Source organism: Lissotriton helveticus, chromosome 1_1 (assembly GCF_964261635.1).
Source record: "Lissotriton helveticus chromosome 1_1, aLisHel1.1, whole genome shotgun sequence".
In the NCBI taxonomy this organism is placed as follows: domain Eukaryota; kingdom Metazoa; phylum Chordata; class Amphibia; order Caudata; family Salamandridae; genus Lissotriton; species Lissotriton helveticus.
The window spans coordinates 107,034,442-107,057,224 of record NC_136057.1 but is presented as its reverse complement, the minus strand read 5'-3'; the positions used below and the strand labels follow the sequence as shown (position 1 = coordinate 107,057,224).

At 45.0% G+C, this 22,783-nt stretch overlaps 1 protein-coding gene across 1 annotated transcript in view; it reads right to left on the bottom strand.

The window, feature by feature from the left end:
- The window catches only part of LOC144759197 (uncharacterized), a 174,777-nt gene that overhangs the window by 82,691 nt on the left and 69,303 nt on the right, over positions 1-22,783 (bottom strand). The window contains exon 6 of the mRNA XM_078646473.1: positions 20,922-21,051. Within this exon, the coding sequence (XP_078502599.1) occupies positions 20,922-21,051 (130 nt within the window). The remainder of the gene's footprint in view (positions 1-20,921; positions 21,052-22,783) is intronic.

Sequence of the window (22,783 nt, the reverse complement as noted above, 5' to 3'; positions counted from 1 at the left end):
TTGCTAGTTTAGCTGTGTCAATGCCCTTGTAGTTGTGTGTCTATGGTGCTGATGCAGAGTGTCTCGTAATGTTGCTAGTTTAGCTGTGTCAATGCCCTTGTAGTTGTGTGTCTATGGTGCTGATGCAGAGTGTCTCTTAATGTTGCTAGTTTAGCTGTGTCATTGCCCTGTTAGTTGTGTGTCTATGGTGCTGATGCACTGAGTGTCTGTCTTAATGTTAGTTTAGCTGTGTCGCTGCCCTTGTAGTTGTGTGTCTATGGTGCTGATGCAGAGTGTCTCGTAATGTTGCTAGTTTAGCTGTGTCAATGCCCTTGTAGTTGTGTGTCTATGGTGCTGATGCAGAGTGTCTCTTAATGTCGCTAGTTTAGCTGTGTCACTGCCCTTGTAGTTGTGTGTCTATGGTGCTGATGCATTGCAGACTGTCTCTTAATGTCGCTAGTTTAGCTGTGTCGCTGCCCTTGTAGTTGTGTGTCTATGGTGCTGATGCAGAGTGTCTCTTAATGTCGCTAGTTTAGCTGTGTCGCTGTCCTTGTAGTTGTGTGTCTATCGTGCTGATGCAGAGTGTCTCTTAATGTTGCTAGTTTAGGTGTGTCGCTGCCCTTGTAGTTGTGTGTCTATGGTGCTGATGCAGAGTGTCTCGTAATGTTGCTAGTTTAGCTGTGTCAATGCCCTTGTAGTTGTGTGTCTATGGTGCTGATGCAGAGTGTCTCGTAATGTTGCTAGTTTAGCTGTGTCAATGCCCTTGTAGTTGTGTGTCTATGGTGCTGATGCAGAGTGTCTCTTAATGTTGCTAGTTTAGCTGTGTCAATGCCCTTGTAGTTGTGTGTCTATGGTGCTGATGCAGAGTGTCTCTTTATGTTGCCAGTTTAGCTGTGTCGCTGCCCTTGTAGTTGTGTGTCTATGGTGCTGATGCAGAGTGTCTCTTAATGCTGCTAGTTTAGCTGTGTCGCTGCCCTTGTGTGTCTATGGTGCTGATGCAGAGTGTCTCTTAATGTTGCTGGTTTAGCTGTGTCATTGCCCTTGTAGTTGTGTGTCTATGGTGCTGATGCAGAGTGTCTCTTAATGTTGCTAGTTTAGCTGGGTCAATGCCCTTGTAGTTGTGTGTCTATGGTGCTGATGCAGAGTGTCTCTTAATGTTGCTAGTTTAGCTGTGTCAATGCCCTTGTAGTTGTATGTCTATGGTGCTGATGCACTGAGTGTCTGTCTTAATGTTGTTAGTTTAGCTGTGTCGCTGCCCTTGTGTGTCTATGGTGCTGATGCAGAGTGTCTCTTAATGTTGCTAGTTTAGCTGTGTCAATGCCCTTGTAGTTGTATGTCTATGGTGCTGATGCACTGAGTGTCTGTCTTAATGTTGTTAGTTTAGCTGTGTCGCTGCCCTTGTGTGTCTATGGTGCTGATGCAGAGTGTCTCTTAATGTTGCTGGTTTAGCTGTGTCACTGCCCTTGTAGTTGTGTGTCTATGGTGCTGATGCAGAGTGTCTCTTAATGTCGCTAGTTTAGCTGTGTCACTGCCCTTGTAGTTGTGTGTCTATGGTGCTGATGCAGAGTGTCTCGTAATGTTGCTAGTTTAGCTGTGTCAATGCCCTTGTAGTTGTGTGTCTATGGTGCTGATGCAGAGTGTCTCTTAATGTTGCTCGTTTAGCTGTGTCATTGCCCTTGTAGTTGTGTGTCTATGGTGCTGATGCACTGAGTGTCTGTCTTAATGTTAGTTTAGCTGTGTCGCTGCCCTTGTAGTTGTGTGTCTATGGTGCTGATGCAGAGTGTCTCGTAATGTTGCTAGTTTAGCTGTGTCAATGCCCTTGTAGTTGTGTGTCTATGGTGCTGATGCAGAGTGTCTCTTAATGTTGCTAGTTTAGCTGTGTCGCTGCCCTTGTAATTGTGTGTCTATGGTGCTGATGCAGAGTGTCTCTTAATGTTGTTAGTTTAGCTGTGTCAATGCCCTTGTAGTTGTGTGTCTATGGTGCTGATGCAGAGTGTCTCTTAATGTTGCTAGTTTAGCTGTGTCAATGCCCTTGTAGTTGTGTGTCTATGGTGCTGATGCACTGAGTGTCTGTCTTAATGTTGTTAGTTTAGCTGTGTCGCTGCCCTTGTGTGTCTATGGTGCTGATGCAGAGTGTCTCTTAATGTTGCTGGTTTAGCTGTGTCGCTGCCCTTGTAGTTGTGTGTCTATGGTGCTGATGCAGAGTGTCTCTTAATGTTGCTAGTTTAGCTGTGTCGCTGCCCTTGTGCTTGTGTCTATGGTGCTGATGCAGAGTGTCTCTTAATGTCGCTAGTTTAGCTGTGTCGCTGCCCTTGTAGTTGTGTGTCTATGGTGCTGATGCATTGCAGAGTGTCTCTTAATGTCGCTAGTTTAGCTGTGTCGCTGCCCTTGTAGTTGTGTGTCTATGGTGCTGATGCAGAGTGTCTCTTTATGTTGCCAGTTTAGCTGTGTCGCTGCCCTTGTAGTTGTGTGTCTATGGTGCTGATGCAGAGTGTCTCTTAATGTCGCTAGTTTAGCTGTGTCACTGCCCTTGTAGTTGTGTGTCTATGGTGCTGATGCAGAGTGTCTCTTAATGTTGCTAGTTTAGCTGTGTCAATACCCTTGTAGTTGTGTGTCTATGGTGCTGATGCAGAGTGTCTCTTAATGTTGCTAGTTTAGCTGTGTCGCTGCCCTTGTAGTTGTGTGTCTATGGTGCTGATGCAGAGTGTCTCTTAATGTCGCTAGTTTAGCTGTGTCACTGCCCTTGTAGTTGTGTGTCGATGGTGCTGATGCAGAGTGTCTCTTAATGTCGCTAGTTTAGCTGTGTCAATACCCTTGTAGTTGTGTGTCTATGGTGCTGATGCAGAGTGTCTTTTAATGTCGCTAGTTTAGCTGTGTCGCTGCCCTTGTAGTTGTGTGTCTATGGTGCTGATGCAGAGTGTCTCGTAATGTTGCTAGTTTAGCTGTGTCAATGCCCTTGTAGTTGTGTGTCTATGGTGCTGATGCAGAGTGTCTCGTAATGTTGCTAGTTTAGCTGTGTCAATGCCCTTGTAGTTGTGTGTCTATGGTGCTGATGCAGAGTGTCTCTTAATGTTGCTAGTTTAGCTGTGTCAATGCCCTTGTAGTTGTGTGTCTATGGTGCTGATGCAGAGTGTCTCTTTATGTTGCCAGTTTAGCTGTGTCGCTGCCCTTGTAGTTGTGTGTCTATGGTGCTGATGCAGAGTGTCTCTTAATGCTGCTAGTTTAGCTGTGTCGCTGCCCTTGTGTGTCTATGGTGCTGATGCAGAGTGTCTCTTAATGTTGCTGGTTTAGCTGTGTCATTGCCCTTGTAGTTGTGTGTCTATGGTGCTGATGCAGAGTGTCTCTTAATGTTGCTAGTTTAGCTGTGTCAATGCCCTTGTAGTTGTGTGTCTATGGTGCTGATGCAGAGTGTCTCTTAATGTTGCTAGTTTAGCTGTGTCAATGCCCTTGTAGTTGTATGTCTATGGTGCTGATGCACTGAGTGTCTGTCTTAATGTTGTTAGTTTAGCTGTGTCGCTGCCCTTGTGTGTCTATGGTGCTGATGCAGAGTGTCTCTTAATGTTGCTGGTTTAGCTGTGTCATTGCCCTTGTAGTTGTGTGTCTATGGTGCTGATGCAGAGTGTCTCTTAATGTCGCTAGTTTAGCTGTGTCGCTGCCCTTGTAGTTGTGTGTCTATGGTGCTGATGCAGAGTGTCTCTTAATGTTGCTAGTTTAGCTGTGTCATTGCCCTTGTAGTTGTGTGTCTATGGTGCTGATGCAGAGTGTCTCTTAATGTTGCTAGTTTAGCTGTGTCAATGCCCTTGTAGTTGTGTGAATATGGTGCTGATGCAGAGTGTCTCTTAACGTTGCTAGTTTAGCTGTGTCAATGCCCTTGTAGTTGTATGTCTATGGTGCTGATGCACTGAGTGTCTGTCTTAATGTCGCTAGTTTAGCTGTGTCGCTGCCCTTGTAGTTGTGTGTCTATGGTGCTGATGCAGAGTGTCTCTTAATGTTGCTGGTTTAGCTGTGTCATTGCCCTTGTAGTTGTGTGTCTATGGTGCTGATGCAGAGTGTCTCTTAATGTCGCTAGTTTAGCTGTGTCGCCACCCTTCTAGTTGTGTGTCTATGGTGCTGATGCATTGCAGACTGTCTCTTAATGTCGCTAGTTTAGCTGTGTTGCTGCCCTTGTAGTTGTGTGTCTATGGTGCTGATGCAGAGTGTCTCTTAGTGTCGCTAGTTTAGCTGTGTCGCTGCCCTTGTAGTTGTGTGTCTATGGTGCTGATGCAGAGTGTCTCTTAATGTTGCTAGTTTAGCTGTGTCAATGCCCTTGTAGTTGTGTGTCTATGGTGCTGATGCAGAGTGTCTCTTTATGTTGCCAGTTTAGCTGTGTCGCTGCCCTTGTAGTTGTGTGTCTATGGTGCTGATGCAGAGTGTCACTTAATGTTGCTAGTTTAGCTGTGTCGCTGCCCTTGTAGTTGTGTGTCTATGGTGCTGATGCACTGAGTGTCTGTCTTAATGTTGTTAGTTTAGCTGTGTCGCTGCCCTTGTGTGTCTATGGTGCTGATGCAGAGTGTCTCTTAATGTTGCTGGTTTAGCTGTGTCACTGCCCTTGTAGTTGTGTGTCTATGGTGCTGATGCAGAGTGTCTCTTAATGTCGCTAGTTTAGCTGTGTCACTGCCCTTGTAGTTGTGTGTCTATGGTGCTGATGCAGAGTGTCTCTTAATGTTGCTAGTTTAGCTGTGTCATTGCCCTTGTAGTTGTGTGTCTATGGTGCTGATGCACTGAGTGTCTGTCTTAATGTTAGTTTAGCTGTGTCGCTGCCCTTGTAGTTGTGTGTCTATGGTGCTGATGCAGAGTGTCTCGTAATGTTGCTAGTTTAGCTGTGTCAATGCCCTTGTAGTTGTGTGTCTATGGTGCTGATGCAGAGTGTCTCTTAATGTTGCTAGTTTAGCTGTGCCAATGCCCTTGTAGTTGTGTGTCTATGGTGCTGATGCAGAGTGTCTCTTTATGTTGCCAGTTTAGCTGTGTCGCTGCCCTTGTAGTTGTGTGTCTATGGTGCTGATCCAGAGTGTCTCTTAATGTTGCTAGTTTAGCTGTGTCGCTGCCCTTGTAATTGTGTGTCTATGGTGCTGATGCAGAGTGTCTCTTAATGTTGTTAGTTTAGCTGTGTCAATGCCCTTGTAGTTGTGTGTCTATGGTGCTGATGCAGAGTGTCTCTTAATGTTGCTAGTTTAGCTGTGTCAATGCCCTTGTAGTTGTGTGTCTATGGTGCTGATGCAGAGTGTCTCTTAATGTTGCTAGTTTAGCTGTGTCAATGCCCTTGTAGTTCTGTGTCTATGGTGCTGATGCACTGAGTGTCTGTCTTAATGTTGTTAGTTTAGCTGTGTCGCTGCCCTTGTGTGTCTATGGTGCTGATGCAGAGTGTCTCTTAATGTTGCTGGTTTAGCTGTGTCGCTGCCCTTGTAGTTGTGTGTCTATGGTGCTGATGCAGAGTGTCTCTTAATGTTGCTAGTTTAGCTGTGTCGCTGCCCTTGTGGTTGTGTCTATGGTGCTGATGCAGAGTGTCTCTTAATGTCGCTAGTTTAGCTGTGTCGCTGCCCTTGTAGTTGTGTGTCTATGGTGCTGATGCATTGCAGAGTGTCTCTTAATGTCGCTAGTTTAGCTGTGTCGCTGCCCTTGTAGTTGTGTGTCTATGGTGCTGATGCAGAGTGTCTCTTTATGTTGCCAGTTTAGCTGTGTCGCTGCCCTTGTAGTTGTGTGTCTATGGTGCTGATGCAGAGTGTCTCTTAATGTCGCTAGTTTAGCTGTGTCACTGCCCTTGTAGTTGTGTGTCTATGGTGCTGATGCAGAGTGTCTCTTTATGTTGCCAGTTTAGCTGTGTCGCTGCCCTTGTAGTTGTGTGTCTATGGTGCTGATGCAGACTGTCTCTTAATGTTGTTTAGCTGTGTCGCTGCCCTTGTAGTTGTGTGTCTATGGTGCTGATGCAGAGTGTCTCTTAATGTTGCTAGTTTAGCTGTGTCAATGCCCTTGTAGTTGTGTGTCTATGGTGCTGATGCAGAGTGTCTCTTAATGTTGCTAGTTTAGCTGTGTCAATGCCCTTGTAGTTGTATGTCTATGGTGCTAATGCACTGAGTGTCTGTCTTAATGTTGTTAGTTTAGCTGTGTCGCTGCCCTTGTGTGTCTATGGTGCTGATGCAGAGTGTCTCTTAATGTTGCTGGTTTAGCTGTGTCACTGCCCTTGTAGTTGTGTGTCTATGGTGCTGATGCAGAGTGTCTCTTAATGTCGCTAGTTTAGCTGTGTCACTGCCCTTGTAGTTGTGTGTCTATGGTGCTGATGCAGAGTGTCTCGTAATGTTGCTAGTTTAGCTGTGTCAATGCCCTTGTAGTTGTGTGTCTATGGTGCTGATGCAGAGTGTCTCTTAATGTTGCTAGTTTAGCTGTGTCATTGCCCTTGTAGTTGTGTGTCTATGGTGCTGATGCACTGAGTGTCTGTCTTAATGTTAGTTTAGCTGTGTCGCTGCCCTTGTAGTTGTGTGTCTATGGTGCTGATGCAGAGTGTCTCGTAATGTTGCTAGTTTAGCTGTGTCAATGCCCTTGTAGTTGTGTGTCTATGGTGCTGATGCAGAGTGTCTCTTAATGTTGCTAGTTTAGCTGTGTCGCTGCCCTTGTAATTGTGTGTCTATGGTGCTGATGCAGAGTGTCTCTTAATGTTGTTAGTTTAGCTGTGTCAATGCCCTTGTAGTTGTGTGTCTATGGTGCTGATGCAGAGTGTCTCTTAATGTTGCTAGTTTAGCTGTGTCAATGCCCTTGTAGTTGTGTGTCTATGGTGCTGATGCAGAGTGTCTCTTAATGTTGCTAGTTTAGCTGTGTCAATGCCCTTGTAGTTGTGTGTCTATGGTGCTGATGCAGAGTGTCTCTTAATGTTGCTAGTTTAGCTGTGTCAATGCCCTTGTAGTTGTGTGTCTATGGTGCTGATGCACTGAGTGTCTGTCTTAATGTTGTTAGTTTAGCTGTGTCGCTGCCCTTGTGTGTCTATGGTGCTGATGCAGAGTGTCTCTTAATGTTGCTGGTTTAGCTGTGTCGCTGCCCTTGTAGTTGTGTGTCTATGGTGCTGATGCAGAGTGTCTCTTAATGTTGCTAGTTTAGCTGTGTCGCTGCCCTTGTGCTTGTGTCTATGGTGCTGATGCAGAGTGTCTCTTAATGTCGCTAGTTTAGCTGTGTCGCTGCCCTTGTAGTTGTGTGTCTATGGTGCTGATGCATTGCAAAGTGTCTCTTAATGTCGCTAGTTTAGCTGTGTCGCTGCCCTTGTAGTTGTGTGTCTATGGTGCTGATGCAGAGTGTCTCTTTATGTTGCCAGTTTAGCTGTGTCGCTGCCCTTGTAGTTGTGTGTCTATGGTGCTGATGCAGAGTGTCTCTTAATGTCGCTAGTTTAGCTGTGTCACTGCCCTTGTAGTTGTGTGTCTATGGTGCTGATGCAGAGTGTCTCTTAATGTTGCTAGTTTAGCTGTGTCAATACCCTTGTAGTTGTGTGTCTATGGTGCTGATGCAGAGTGTCTCTTAATGTTGCTAGTTTAGCTGTGTCGCTGCCCTTGTAGTTGTGTGTCTATGGTGCTGATGCAGAGTGTCTCTTAATGTCGCTAGTTTAGCTGTGTCACTGCCCTTGTAGTTGTGTGTCGATGGTGCTGATGCAGAGTGTCTCTTAATGTCGCTAGTTTAGCTGTGTCAATACCCTTGTAGTTGTGTGTCTATGGTGCTGATGCAGAGTGTCTTTTAATGTCGCTAGTTTAGCTGTGTCGCTGCCCTTGTAGTTGTGTGTCTATGGTGCTGATGCAGAGTGTCTCGTAATGTTGCTAGTTTAGCTGTGTCAATGCCCTTGTAGTTGTGTGTCTATGGTGCTGATGCAGAGTGTCTCGTAATGTTGCTAGTTTAGCTGTGTCAATGCCCTTGTAGTTGTGTGTCTATGGTGCTGATGCAGAGTGTCTCTTAATGTTGCTAGTTTAGCTGTGTCAATGCCCTTGTAGTTGTGTGTCTATGGTGCTGATGCAGAGTGTCTCTTTATGTTGCCAGTTTAGCTGTGTCGCTGCCCTTGTAGTTGTGTGTCTATGGTGCTGATGCAGAGTGTCTCTTAATGCTGCTAGTTTAGCTGTGTCGCTGCCCTTGTGTGTCTATGGTGCTGATGCAGAGTGTCTCTTAATGTTGCTGGTTTAGCTGTGTCATTGCCCTTGTAGTTGTGTGTCTATGGTGCTGATGCAGAGTGTCTCTTAATGTCGCTAGTTTAGCTGTGTCGCTGCCCTTGTAGTTGTGTGTCTATGGTGCTGATGCAGAGTGTCTCTTAATGTTGCTAGTTTAGCTGTGTCATTGCCCTTGTAGTTGTGTGTCTATGGTGCTGATGCAGAGTGTCTCTTAATGTTGCTAGTTTAGCTGTGTCAATGCCCTTGTAGTTGTGTGAATATGGTGCTGATGCAGAGTGTCTCTTAACGTTGCTAGTTTAGCTGTGTCAATGCCCTTGTAGTTGTATGTCTATGGTGCTGATGCACTGAGTGTCTGTCTTAATGTCGCTAGTTTAGCTGTGTCGCTGCCCTTGTAGTTGTGTGTCTATGGTGCTGATGCAGAGTGTCTCTTAATGTTGCTGGTTTAGCTGTGTCATTGCCCTTGTAGTTGTGTGTCTATGGTGCTGATGCAGAGTGTCTCTTAATGTCGCTAGTTTAGCTGTGTCGCCACCCTTCTAGTTGTGTGTCTATGGTGCTGATGCATTGCAGACTGTCTCTTAATGTCGCTAGTTTAGCTGTGTTGCTGCCCTTGTAGTTGTGTGTCTATGGTGCTGATGCAGAGTGTCTCTTAGTGTCGCTAGTTTAGCTGTGTCGCTGCCCTTGTAGTTGTGTGTCTATGGTGCTGATGCAGAGTGTCTCTTAATGTTGCTAGTTTAGCTGTGTCAATGCCCTTGTAGTTGTGTGTCTATGGTGCTGATGCAGAGTGTCTCTTTATGTTGCCAGTTTAGCTGTGTCGCTGCCCTTGTAGTTGTGTGTCTATGGTGCTGATGCAGAGTGTCACTTAATGTTGCTAGTTTAGCTGTGTCGCTGCCCTTGTAGTTGTGTGTCTATGGTGCTGATGCAGAGTGTCTCTTAATGTTGCTAGTTTAGCTGTGTCAATGCCCTTGTAGTTGTGTGTCTATGGTGCTGATGCAGAGTGTCTCTTAATGTTGCTAGTTTAGCTGTGTCAATGCCCTTGTAGTTGTATGTCTATGGTGCTAATGCACTGAGTGTCTGTCTTAATGTTGTTAGTTTAGCTGTGTCGCTGCCCTTGTGTGTCTATGGTGCTGATGCAGAGTGTCTCTTAATGTTGCTGGTTTAGCTGTGTCACTGCCCTTGTAGTTGTGTGTCTATGGTGCTGATGCAGAGTGTCTCTTAATGTCGCTAGTTTAGCTGTGTCACTGCCCTTGTAGTTGTGTGTCTATGGTGCTGATGCCGAGTGTCTCGTAATGTTGCTAGTTTAGCTGTGTCACTGCCCTTGTAGTTGTGTGTCTATGGTGCTGATGCAGAGTGTCTCTTAATGTTGCTAGTTTAGCTGTGTCATTGCCCTTGTAGTTGTGTGTCTATGGTGCTGATGCACTGAGTGTCTGTCTTAATGTTAGTTTAGCTGTGTCGCTGCCCTTGTAGTTGTGTGTCTATGGTGCTGATGCAGAGTGTCTCGTAATGTTGCTAGTTTAGCTGTGTCAATGCCCTTGTAGTTGTGTGTCTATGGTGCTGATGCAGAGTGTCTCTTAATGTTGCTAGTTTAGCTGTGTCAATGCCCTTGTAGTTGTGTGTCTATGGTGCTGATGCAGAGTGTCTCTTAATGTTGCTAGTTTAGCTGTGCCAATGCCCTTGTAGTTGTGTGTCTATGGTGCTGATGCAGAGTGTCTCTTTATGTTGCCAGTTTAGCTGTGTCGCTGCCCTTGTAGTTGTGTGTCTATGGTGCTGATCCAGAGTGTCTCTTAATGTTGCTAGTTTAGCTGTGTCGCTGCCCTTGTAATTGTGTGTCTATGGTGCTGATGCAGAGTGTCTCTTAATGTTGTTAGTTTAGCTGTGTCAATGCCCTTGTAGTTGTGTGTCTATGGTGCTGATGCAGAGTGTCTCTTAATGTTGCTAGTTTAGCTGTGTCAATGCCCTTGTAGTTGTGTGTCTATGGTGCTGATGCAGAGTGTCTCTTAATGTTGCTAGTTTAGCTGTGTCAATGCCCTTGTAGTTGTGTGTCTATGGTGCTGATGCACTGAGTGTCTGTCTTAATGTTGTTAGTTTAGCTGTGTCGCTGCCCTTGTGTGTCTATGGTGCTGATGCAGAGTGTCTCTTAATGTTGCTGGTTTAGCTGTGTCGCTGCCCTTGTAGTTGTGTGTCTATGGTGCTGATGCAGAGTGTCTCTTAATGTTGCTAGTTTAGCTGTGTCGCTGCCCTTGTGGTTGTGTCTATGGTGCTGATGCAGAGTGTCTCTTAATGTCGCTAGTTTAGCTGTGTCGCTGCCCTTGTAGTTGTGTGTCTATGGTGCTGATGCATTGCAGAGTGTCTCTTAATGTCGCTAGTTTAGCTGCGTCGCTGCCCTTGTAGTTGTGTGTCTATGGTGCTGATGCAGAGTGTCTCTTTATGTTGCCAGTTTAGCTGTGTCGCTGCCCTTGTAGTTGTGTGTCTATGGTGCTGATGCAGAGTGTCTCTTAATGTCGCTAGTTTAGCTCTGTCACTGCCCTTGTAGTTGTGTGTCTATGGTGCTGATGCAGAGTGTCTCTTTATGTTGCCAGTTTAGCTGTGTCGCTGCCCTTGTAGTTGTGTGTCTATGGTGCTGATGCAGAGTGTCTCTTAATGTTGCTAGTTTAGCTGTGTCAATGCCCTTGTAGTTGTGTGTCTATGGTGCTGATGCACTGAGTGTCTGTCTTAATGTTGTTAGTTTAGCTGTGTCGCTGCCCTTGTGTGTCTATGGTGCTGATGCAGAGTGTCTCTTAATGTTGCTGGTTTAGCTGTGTCGCTGCCCTTGTAGTTGTGTGTCTATGGTGCTGATGCAGAGTGTCTCTTAATGTTGCTAGTTTAGCTGTGTCGCTGCCCTTGTGGTTGTGTCTATGGTGCTGATGCAGAGTGTCTCTTAATGTCGCTAGTTTAGCTGTGTCGCTGCCCTTGTAGTTGTGTGTCTATGGTGCTGATGCATTGCAGAGTGTCTCTTAATGTCGCTAGTTTAGCTGTGTCGCTGCCCTTGTAGTTGTGTGTCTATGGTGCTGATGCAGAGTGTCTCTTTATGTTGCCAGTTTAGCTGTGTCGCTGCCCTTGTAGTTGTGTGTCTATGGTGCTGATGCAGAGTGTCTCTTAATGTCGCTAGTTTAGCTCTGTCACTGCCCTTGTAGTTGTGTGTCTATGGTGCTGATGCAGAGTGTCTCTTTATGTTGCCAGTTTAGCTGTGTCGCTGCCCTTGTAGTTGTGTGTCTATGGTGCTGATGCAGAGTGTCTCTTAATGTTGCTAGTTTAGCTGTGTCAATGCCCTTGTAGTTGTATGTCTATGGTGCTGATGCACGGAGTGTCTGTCTTAATGTTGTTAGTTGAGCTGTGTCGCGGCCCTTGTGTGTCTATGGTACTGATGCAGAGTGTCTCTTAATGTTGCTAGTTTAGCTGTCTCACTGCCCTTGTAGTTGTGTGTCTATGGTGCTGATGCAGAGTGTCTCTTAATGTTGCTAGTTTAGCTGTCTCACTGCCCTTGTAGTTGTGTGTCTATGGTGCTGATGCAGAGTGTCTCTTAATGTTGTTAGTTTAGCTGTGTCGCTGCCCTTGTGTGTCTATGGTGCTGATGCAGAGTGTCTCTTAATGTCGCTAGTTTAGCTGTGTCGCTGCCCTTGTAGTTGTGTGTCTATGGTGCTGATGCAGAGTGTCTCTTAATGTTGCTAGTTTAGCTGTGTCGCTGCCCTTGTAGTTGTGTGTCTATGGTGCTGATGCAGAGTGTCTCTTAATGTCGCTAGTTTAGCTGTGTCACTGCCCTTGTAGTTGTGTGTCGATGGTGCTGATGCAGAGTGTCTCTTAATGTCGCTAGTTTAGCTGTGTCAATACCCTTGTAGTTGTGTGTCTATGGTGCTGATGCAGAGTGTCTCTTAATGTCGCTAGTTTAGCTGTGTCGCTGCCCTTGTAGTTGTGTTTCTATGGTGCTGATGCAGAGTGTCTCTTAATGTCGCTAGTTTAGCTGTGTCGCTGTCCTTGTAGTTGTGTGTCTATCGTGCTGATGCAGAGTGTCTCTTAATGTTGTTAGTTTAGCTGTGTCAATGCCCTTGTAGTTGTGTGTCTATGGTGCTGATGCAGAGTGTCTCTTAATGTTGCTAGTTTAGCTGTGTCAATGCCCTTGTAGTTGTGTGTCTATGGTGCTGATGCAGAGTGTCTCTTAATGTTGCTAGTTTAGCTGTGTCAATACCCTTGTAGTTGTGTGTCTATGGTGCTGATGCAGAGTGTCTCTTAATGTTTAGTTTAGCTGTGTCGCTGCTCTTGTAGTTGTGGGTCTATGGTGCTGATGCAGAGTGTCTCTTAATGTTGCTAGTTTAGCTGTGTCGCTGCCCTTGTAGTTGTGTGTCTATGGTGCTGATGCATTGCAGAGTGTCTCTTAATGTCGCTAGTTTAGCTGTGTCGCTGCCCTTGTAGTTGTGTGTCTATGGTGCTGATGCAGAGTGTCTCTTAATGTTGCTAGTTTAGCTGTGTCGCTGCCCTTGTAGTCGTGTGTCTATGGTGCTGATGCAGAGTGTCTCTTTATGTTGCCAGTTTAGCTGTGTCGCTGCCCTTGTAGTTGTGTGTCTATGGTGCTGATGCAGAGTGTCTCTTAATGTTGCTAGTTTAGCTGTGTCGCTGCCCTTGTAGTTGTATGTGTTGCGCCGACCCATCTCTGTGCTTCTGTTGCCTTTGGTGTTGTCCGTGTCCCTGATCCCCTGGTGCAGGCTTTGGCATTCTAAACATGTTCTCAAAAGTCGACCGTGGTATGCTTCCCACTTCTCCATGCAGTTACTATGCCATGAATCTACCCTAAGCCCTTCACTTTATAAAGTGTTGTTTGACAGCGCAGCTGTCACTAAATGTTGTGTGATCAACAGAAAACAAGCTTCAGAGTACTCTTGAGAGATCGACCTTGGCTCCACCTGCTTTTCGATAACTGAGTACAGCATCGAGTTGGGCAACTGTGTGGTTTCACTGAAAAAGAGCGCTTGTGTTGCACTTTCTAGGACACGTAGGGAGTCTCAGTCACAATTGTGTACTGCTAACTCCTCGTTGCTGTTGTGACCATATGGGAATTTTGTACTGAGTTCAATTATGTAATGGAATTCAAGGAGTTGCAGTTCTTTCTCATGATCGCCCTCCTCTCAAGTTTTTTTACAACTCAGTCTATGCCAGTTTATTTCAAAAGGGTATTTTTCCCACACACTCTCTCTCACACACACTCTCACTCTCTCTCTCTCTCACATACTCTCTCTCTCACACACTCTCTCTCTCTCTCACACACACTCTCTCACACACTCTCTCTCTCTCTCACACACACTCTCTCACTCACTCTCTCATACTCTCTCTCATACTCTCTCTCTGTCACTCTCTCACACTCTCTCTCTCTCTCACACACACACACACACACACACACTCTCCCACACACTCTCTCTCTCAAACTCTCTCTCTCTCTCACACACACACTCTCTCTCACACACACACACTCTCACACACTCTCTCACACACTCTCTCTCAAACTCCCTCTCTCTCACACACACACTCGCTCGCCATTTTATAGTTGGGTCAGAGTAAGTTTCCATATGAAGAGTATTTTTTATTTTTTATTTTTTTTAATTTGTTTTGTTAATAGTGCAGTTTGATTCTGCATGAAACCAAAATAAAAGGATCATCCACCTCACCCGCCAGGGCCACAAAACTTCAATTTCCCATGTTAATTCAAATGATAACAACTGTATATATGGTTTGTTTTAAAATTAGCAAGGTATCGATGGACAATTAAAAAATCCACCAGATTGTTCCAGCTGTGACGCTGGTAGCGCTGGCATTATATTCCACTATCCTAGATTAAATCTCCTCTGGAATACAGTTTTTGAATACAGTGTAAACAAATTGAATATTAAATTACTACAAGATCCCAGCATGGTTTTACTTGTGTATTTATCCTCATTGGGATTATCAGGTGAGTTTTGTAAATTAATACCTGTTTCTATGCTCATTGCTGGATCATTAATATTACAAAAAAGAACTAAATTAATTCAAACTTTTTTGGAATGCCTGGTCAAAATGTATACAGTAAAACAGTGAACACTGTATGTGGCCCAAGTGGGAGCCATGCAAATCATTTTCAAGCTGTAAAAAAAAGTTGCTTAGACTATTGTATTAAAATCCAGAAGATACATTGAAAAATAGATTATCTTTAATTGATAATCAAAACACATCATTACAATGAAGAGATTAATTAAATCATCAAATAGAACTCCACAACCAATAACACCCAAATATCCATTCATTAAAAACTAGGCTTAGTAGCAGAATGAGGGTCTTCAACAAACCGGAGAAAGTGTCTGTAGCATTCCTTCTGCCAAGCCACTGTGGACAATAAACATGTTTCGGTGGGCATTCTCCAATTATCCACCAATCTTCATCAGGACCAAAAGTAAATAAGCATCTTAGATAATGCTTCTCATAATTAGGAATCACTAGGGTCATGTGAAGTTCGATACATCTAACGCCACAAGACCCAATGAAGGAAGTCTCCACGAGCTCTATGAGCTGCAAGGAAGCAATTCTAGAGGCAGGAGTTTGAGCAACCTAAAGAAGAAAATGCATGATGCTTAGATGCAGGCTACAAATAGAATCAGGGCTTGTAAATCTTATCTAATAAACAACCGCCCAGTCTGAACTGTAGTTCAGTAAATAGCAGCCTACGGGAATGCGGTGGAAGAAGTGTGGCCGAGCAATGTACTTCGGACTCAGCAGACAGGACGTTGGGACTCCAAGCCTTGGATATATAGGCACCATCTGGTGTCTGTGTCCATCCTGCCTCTATTTAACTTTCTTGATAGAAAACCACCAGCAGAGGTCAGTAAAATAACAGAATCACTTTAGCATTCTCTAGATTCCAGCCCATAGAACTTGTCTTCCACGAGCACCCGTAGATAATAATTGTTTCTAATCTTGTATTATCAGTGATATGACCATGAAGGCCCTGATTTTATATAAAAACGAGCTTTTGAACTATGCCATTTCCAGCTGAAAAGCAATATTTCTCTCCATGTGTTCCCATACCTGTTGTGTCGCGCAGTTTGGTGCTTACTTTCCCTCCATGAGAACAGTAGATGTTTCAGCACCCAGGCTAATATGCTGCATAGCTAAAAACATACAAGGTCCCAAAGGCGAGACCAATTGCATTGCAAATGCTTGTTTTTAACCCTGCTATCCAGGACCTTGTTTCTAATCCGGTACTAGTAGCGTGCCTAGCTCTGAGTACAGTCCAAGGGTATTATTAAACAGTAACATTACCAGTCTTACATAGATGTCTAGGAACAATTTAATATATCACTACGCAGACTGCCACTCCTGTTGGGTATTTGGGCTGAAATGGAAAAGTGTCCGCCAGAGCCCCCAAAAATTGTGGGCCCTGGTATACCACGTGATGAAGTTAGGGGCAGTGTCCCTGGATTATAACACATTGGCGTGTTTACATAGACCTTAGCTTAGAAATGCATAGCACCTATAGAAATACAGTGCAGTGAAAGTACAGTAAAAATAAAGGTACATTGGATTGTTCGATGTTAAATGTTTAACAACATGGCTGTAATGTTGGGGTTGGTTTTGTCATTAAGCATCAGAGCAGCATTCATTTGATAATCAAGCAACTCGCGTGACTGTCGGAGTGCTTAACACTGTAGGTTGAGAGAGACCTGCAGGTGATGAGCGACCCTGCTCGGAGCACATATTGGATGTACCCTACTCCCACTCGGAGCACATATTGGATGTACCCTACTCCCACTCGGAGCACATATTGGATGTACCCTACTCCCACTCGGAGCACATATTGGGTGTACCCTACTCCCACTCAGATCACATATTGGATGTACCCTACTCCCACTCAGAGCACATATTGGTGTACCCTACTCCCACTCGGAGCACATATGGGTGTACCCTACTCCCACTCGGAGTACATATTGGTGTACCCTACTCCCACTCGGAGCACATATTGGCGTACCCTACTCCCACTCGGAGCACATATTAGATGTATCATACTCCCACTCGGAGCACATATTAGATGTACCCTACTCCCACTCAGAGCACATATTAGAAGTACCCTACTCCCACTCGGAGCACATATTAGATGTACCCTACTCCCACTCGGAGCACATATTAGATGTACCCTACTCCCACTCGGAGCACATATTAGATGTACCCTCCTCCCACTCGGAGCACATATTAGATGTACCCTACTCCCACTCGGAGCACATATTAGATGTACCCTACTCCCACTCGGAGCACATATTAGATGTACCCTACTCCCACCTGGAGCACATATTGGTGTACCCTACTCCCACTCAGAGCACATATTGGATGTACCCTACTCCCACTCGGAGCACATACTGGATGTACCCTACTCCCACTCGGAGCACATATTAGATGTACCCTACTCCCACTCAGAGCACATATTGGATGTACCCTACTCCCACTCGGAGCACATATTAGATGTATCATACTCCCACTTGGAGCACATATTAGATGTACCCTACTCCCACTCGGAGCACATATTAGAAGTACCCTACTCCCACTCGGAGCACATATTAGAAGTACCCTACTCCCACTAGGAGCACATATTAGATGTACCCTACTCCCACTCGGAGCACATATTAGATGTCTCATACTCCCACTTGGAGCACATATTAGATGTACCCTACTCCCACCTGGAGCACATATTAGATGTACCCTACTCCCACTCAGAGCACATATTGGATGTACCCTACTCCCACTCGGAGCACATATTAGATGTATCATACTCCCACTTGGAGCACATATTAGATGTACCCTACTCCCACTCGGAGCACATATTAGATGTACCCTACTCCCACTCGGAGCACATATTAGAAGTACCCTACTCCCACTAGGAGCACATATTAGATGTACCCTACTCCCACTCGGAGCACATATTAGATGTACCCTACTCCCACTCGGAGCACATATTAGATGTACCCTACTCCCACTCGGAGCACATATTAGATGTACCATACTCCCACTCGGAGCGCATATTAGATGTACCCTACTCCCACCTGGAGCACATATTGGTGTACCCTACTCCCACTCAGAGCACATATTAGATGTACCCTACTCCCACTCAGAGCACATATTGGATGTACCCTACTCCCACTCGGAGCACATATTAGATGTATCATACTCCCACTTGGAGCACATATTAGATGTACCCTACTCCCACTCAGAGCACATATTGGATGTACCCTACTCCCACTCGGAGCACATATTAGATGTATCATACTCCCACTTGGAGCACATATTAAATGTACCCTACTCCCACCTGGAGCACATATTAGATGTACCCTACTCCCACTCGGAGCACATATTGGATGTACCCTACTCCCACTCGGAGCACATATTAGATGTATCATACTCCCACTTGGAGCACATATTAGATGTACCCTACTCCCACTCGAAGCACATATTAGATGTACCCTACTCCCACCTGGAGCACATATTGGTGTACCCTACTCCCACTCAGAGCACATATTGGAAGTACCCTACTCCCACTCGGAGCACATATTAGATGTACCCTACTCCCACTCAGAGCACATTTTAGATGTACCCTACTCCCACTCGGAGCACATATTGGTGTACCCTACTCCCACATATTGGGTGTACCCTACTGCCACTTGGAGTACATATTGGGTGTACCCTATGAAGTACCAAAATTATATACCATAGAGCTATACTTACCAATAGCCCAATACCAATTACAGAGATAATCAGTCAGTCGGCAATGGAGAAGGTTCAATTGTTTATTTTGCAAAGTACTCTATATAGAGGAGCCTCTCTCTCAACCTCACCCATCAAGGTGCGCGGAGAAGCCTGCTGGCTTACATTCAAAACAGTGCATATATACTTTCAGCATAACATGTGAAATCCCCGTACATGGAAAAGTACCCCCTTGGCTGAAGCACAGAGGAAAGCCCATATATGGCACAGTTGATTAGTTCGAAACCAAGCAAAGCTATTATGGGGGCAGGTCAATAAAGGTGACTCCCTTTCATCTTGGTGCCCGGGAGGACAGGCACGACGCCTCTAGGAATGCGCTTATCACGCTTGAAGCCAGATGCGACCTTGGGTTCCCAGGACTAGAATGAATAGTGCGCCTTCAGCTTCTTCTAACAACTCGGCCTTTTCTCCTGAAAGGGTATCACGTGATTTCTGCCTGCACTGAGCTGAGACGGGATTTAGAAACTGAGATGGCGTCTGTTTAGCTAAGGCCCGATCCCCTTATACCTAACACACAAGTCTATTTACAACGGGTTTCCGAATGGGTATATTACGCATATTGGATACATTACGCTAATATTATGCGCAATACCAGATTTTTATCCTTCAGACCGCCCTTTTAGCGTGATGTAGCTAATATAAGAGTGATCCTAATCAGTGAACACCCCCTCATCAATCTGCATTAAATCTTTTACTTCCTGCTGGACTAACTGTTTTTCCATTTTGGCATGGTTGGAGGCAGACCGTGAGGAAGTGAGTTTGGCAGCACAGAATGAACAACATGCCGGTCCACAATGCAGACAAAGGCAGCAGGTAAATATAATACCCAATGCACCCGCTAATATCATTAATATCTTCCAACCCCAGGTAGACAAGAGGTTCCAGAACCATCCCGTTAAGGACCAGGTACCATTTTCAGCATGGACCTCTGCTGCCAAACGATGCAATTTTTGTATGGCCAAATGAACAGTAGGGGCGGAAGCAGGTATACATACACAACAGGAGCTGCCAATCACGCTCCATGCTCCTCCCCGATCTGCCAAGATAACATCCAGAACCATACGATTTTTAAGCAAGACAAGTCTCGTAGCTTGAAGCTCCACAGTCAGATTAGTCAGAATGCCTGCAGTTGTTTTTACTACGGTTCCTACTACCCTAGATAAGCATCTAACTTCCCTGCTAGTAAATATAGGGCTCCAGATAGGAAAAAGTCCTTTGGCTATATCCAGGAATTGCTGTCCAGCAGTATCAGTCTGATCAGTACTATCAGTATCTAGGATTCTCCATACTCAGACAGTGAGGGAACTTCGTTTGTTTAACCGGTGGTCTTTATGATAACTGGAGGGGGCTATATACACAGGAGGATATAGGAAAGACAAATAACAACGTCCTGCCCATCCTCGGAAAGCCATGTGTAAGCATTTTCTCCTCATACAAAATATACATTAGGGTGAGTGATCAATGGTGGGCTACTATTGGTGTGTAATGCATGAGTATAATTACATTTACTATCTCCCACCTGAACATGATCTATGCCTTAAATACAAAATGATGCAGTACTGTTTAAAATAGGTACAGGGATTGCTTTGTCATCAGTGACATTCCGATCCTGAAAATGCTGGAAATATTGCGTAAAATTAAACTTTTCAAAATCCGACATTTCATCTTTTAGCCAAGTAACATTTTCATATTCAGTATATTCATTCATACAGGCCGCAGGATCTAACAACCCTTCTCCTCCATCTCCCAATGGGTCAAATCCCTGATGTTGTTCTATGTATGCTAAAATTGCTTCGTAGTCCTTATCAGAGTATTGTTTCGGATCTGCTATATAATGCATATACATCATAGATAACAATTGGAACCAAGCCTCACAACTTCCCAAATGTGATAAAGGCAAAGAAATGAATAGGTCATGACGGTGCATTACAGAAGGTAAAAGGCCCCAACCACAGCAATTTGTAGTATCGGTAGCATTATGGGCTTGATGAAGCATTTCAATGTATACATTTTTACTGTACGTTTCACAGTGCCTTTCCTTATGTGGAGGTAAAGTATAGAATAAATGCTCTGGGGGTTGTGTTGTGGTGCCCAAAATCTGGTGCATAGGATAATGAAATTCTAAATAAACAAATACACTCATCAATATTACAAATAAAACTGCGATTGTCACTACAAAGGCTATCTTCACTCGGATAGCCCAACTAGAAAACATTGGTACATCTACAGGGAAATGACGGCGGGTAAGGGGGCGTTCTTCTTCAGGAGAAAAACGGGCAAAGGGATACATTCTAGCTAAAAGTCCAATCAACTAAACTCGGAGAACTGCAGGCCAATTGCCAGAGGGTTTCTTCTTTCCTGTGTCCGTCTAGAGCCTCACAGACAGGTCTACTATCGTTCATCAAAAAGAAATTTCCCACACTGTATTCCGTTGTCGCAACCTGGGCCCAAATGCAACTTAATCTTTCTTTCTGAACAGAGCTTCACAAAGAGTTCCAAGCTCTCAACGGGTTCAGTCCAGTGTCTCGCTCAGTACCCCAGTGAAGAGCTAATCAGCCCTGTAACTCAAAGTCTTTCCCTATCTCCTAATATCTGGACCTGGGGTGCCGCGTTGTTTTCGGGACCGCAGGTTATATCGAAGATGGCCAGGCTGTTCCTGATCATGAAACAACACAGAAGCAGAGGCACTTGGTGCAACAGAGATCTCATGTGCTCTTGGAGTATCAGCCACATTAACAGATCCAGAAGCAAGGGCTGATTCAGCTGACGGAACCTCTCTTGATGTTGACAAACCTTCCTCTCGCCCTTCACCAGATTCAAGGGCGTCAGAGAAAGGGACAAAGCTAGGGCCTCGCTCGCCCTCCTGGGTTAGAACTCCTTCTCGGTTCCGTTGATCAAATGGAAGCAGGGAGGCAACTTGTTCAGATGAGAGACATGTATCCAATGTCTCTTTCCGTCCACCTTTACCGCTGTTTATTGGGGCTTGCTCCACCTTGGTTCCGAACTCGATTTCCGTTGATAGTTTCGAACCAAAACCCACTGTCCAGGCTCGAGGCGATGTCCAGGACATGTCCAGAGGCTGCAGTACTGTTGATACCTGTTGGTGAATGCAATGCAAATCTTTAGTCAAAGCGTACAAGTAATGTGTCATCATAGGATAATCAATATCACAAAATGATCTGGGTCTCAGGACACCCCAAACTTTGGCAGGCCGACCAAAAACGACCTCATAAGGTGATAAACCAGCTCGGGAATGGGGAGTTACTCGTAGTGACATTAAAGCTAAAGGTAATGCATCAGGCCAGCTCAGCCTGTGCTTTCTTGGATCTTTACCAATTTTAACTTCAGAGTTCCATTATACTTTTCAACCAGTCCTGCAGACTGCGGGTGTCGGGCCGCATGGAATTTCTGCCTGATTCATAAACCATTACACACATGTTGGACTAGTTCTGCATTAACGTGTACCCCGTTATCTGTCCAGATCACCCGGGACAATCCATATCTAGGGAAAAACTCTTATCAGGGCTTTTGCAGTGGCCAGGGCAGTGTTATTATTGGTTGTGTAGGCTTTCACCCATTTACTGAAAGCACACACCACAACCAATACATATTTCAAATGGTTCACTCTTTCTAATTGGATATAGTCAATTTGTATCACCTCAAAAGGCAGAGAAGGTGGTACAAAATTTCCACTAAGGACTGTCTCTCTCCCCCCAGGATTGTATTGTAGACAGACCATGCAATTCTTAACCACATGGGTAGCAGTTTTGGGAATATTATGATTGTTCCACACGGGGTCTAAAAGCGCACAAATGCCTTTTGCACCAATGTGAGCAGGACCGTGAGCCATAGTGACTACCGCATACACTAGTGCATTAGGTAACAGCCATCTTTGTTTCTCTGTCGGATCAATCCAACAATTATTCCTGTCCAATCTTCCTACTTCCTGTTCCCATCACACTAATTCATCAGGGGTAGCTTCTTTCTGCAATTCTCAAACACTCTCTATAGTGTTATCAAACATCGTAGTCTCCGCCACCCACCTAGCAGAAGCGCTGGGGAGCATTGTCGACATTTTAGTTTGTGCAGTTTCTTTTGCTGTCTGATCAGCAAATGCATTGCCCTCGCCTGTGGTATCTATGATTTTCTTATGTGCACTGGATTTGATGATCGCTACTTTCTTGGGTAATGTCAAAGCATTTAACAATCCTACTATCAAAGGGCCATATTGTATTTTCTGACCAAGGGAGGTAAGAAACCCTCGTTCTTTCCACAGACGTCCAAAACTATGGGCTACGCCAAAGGCGTACTGACTGTCTGTATAAATATTCACTCTCAATCCCTCACTCAGCTCACATGCTCGTAACAGAGCTATTAGTTCAGCTGCCTGCGCTGATTGATAGGAAACCCGAGAGGTCTCCACTACAGTACGAAGGGTGGTGATAGCATAGGCAGCTGTTGTTGTGCCATCTGGTAATTTAAAACAAGAGCCATCCACATACAACTCCCCTTGGGGGTCAGATAAAGGAGTGTCTGTGAGGTCTACTCGTCCCTTCGTTTCTTCTTCAGTCCGAAATATACAATCATGGACATTGTCCTTTTGTTCATTTGACGGGAGGGGTAGTAACGTGGCCGGATTCAGAGTGGCACACAGTTTAATAGTAAAATGGGGAGCAAACAAAGTCCATTCATATCCAGTCAATCGTGCACTCGTAAGGTGCTAGGTTTTTGTTTGATTTAACCACATCCTCGCGGCACATTTTCCCTTCCTGCGCTGAGTTTTTTAAAAACCCATTATTCATGACGAGCTGGGCTCGTCATGAGCGTGC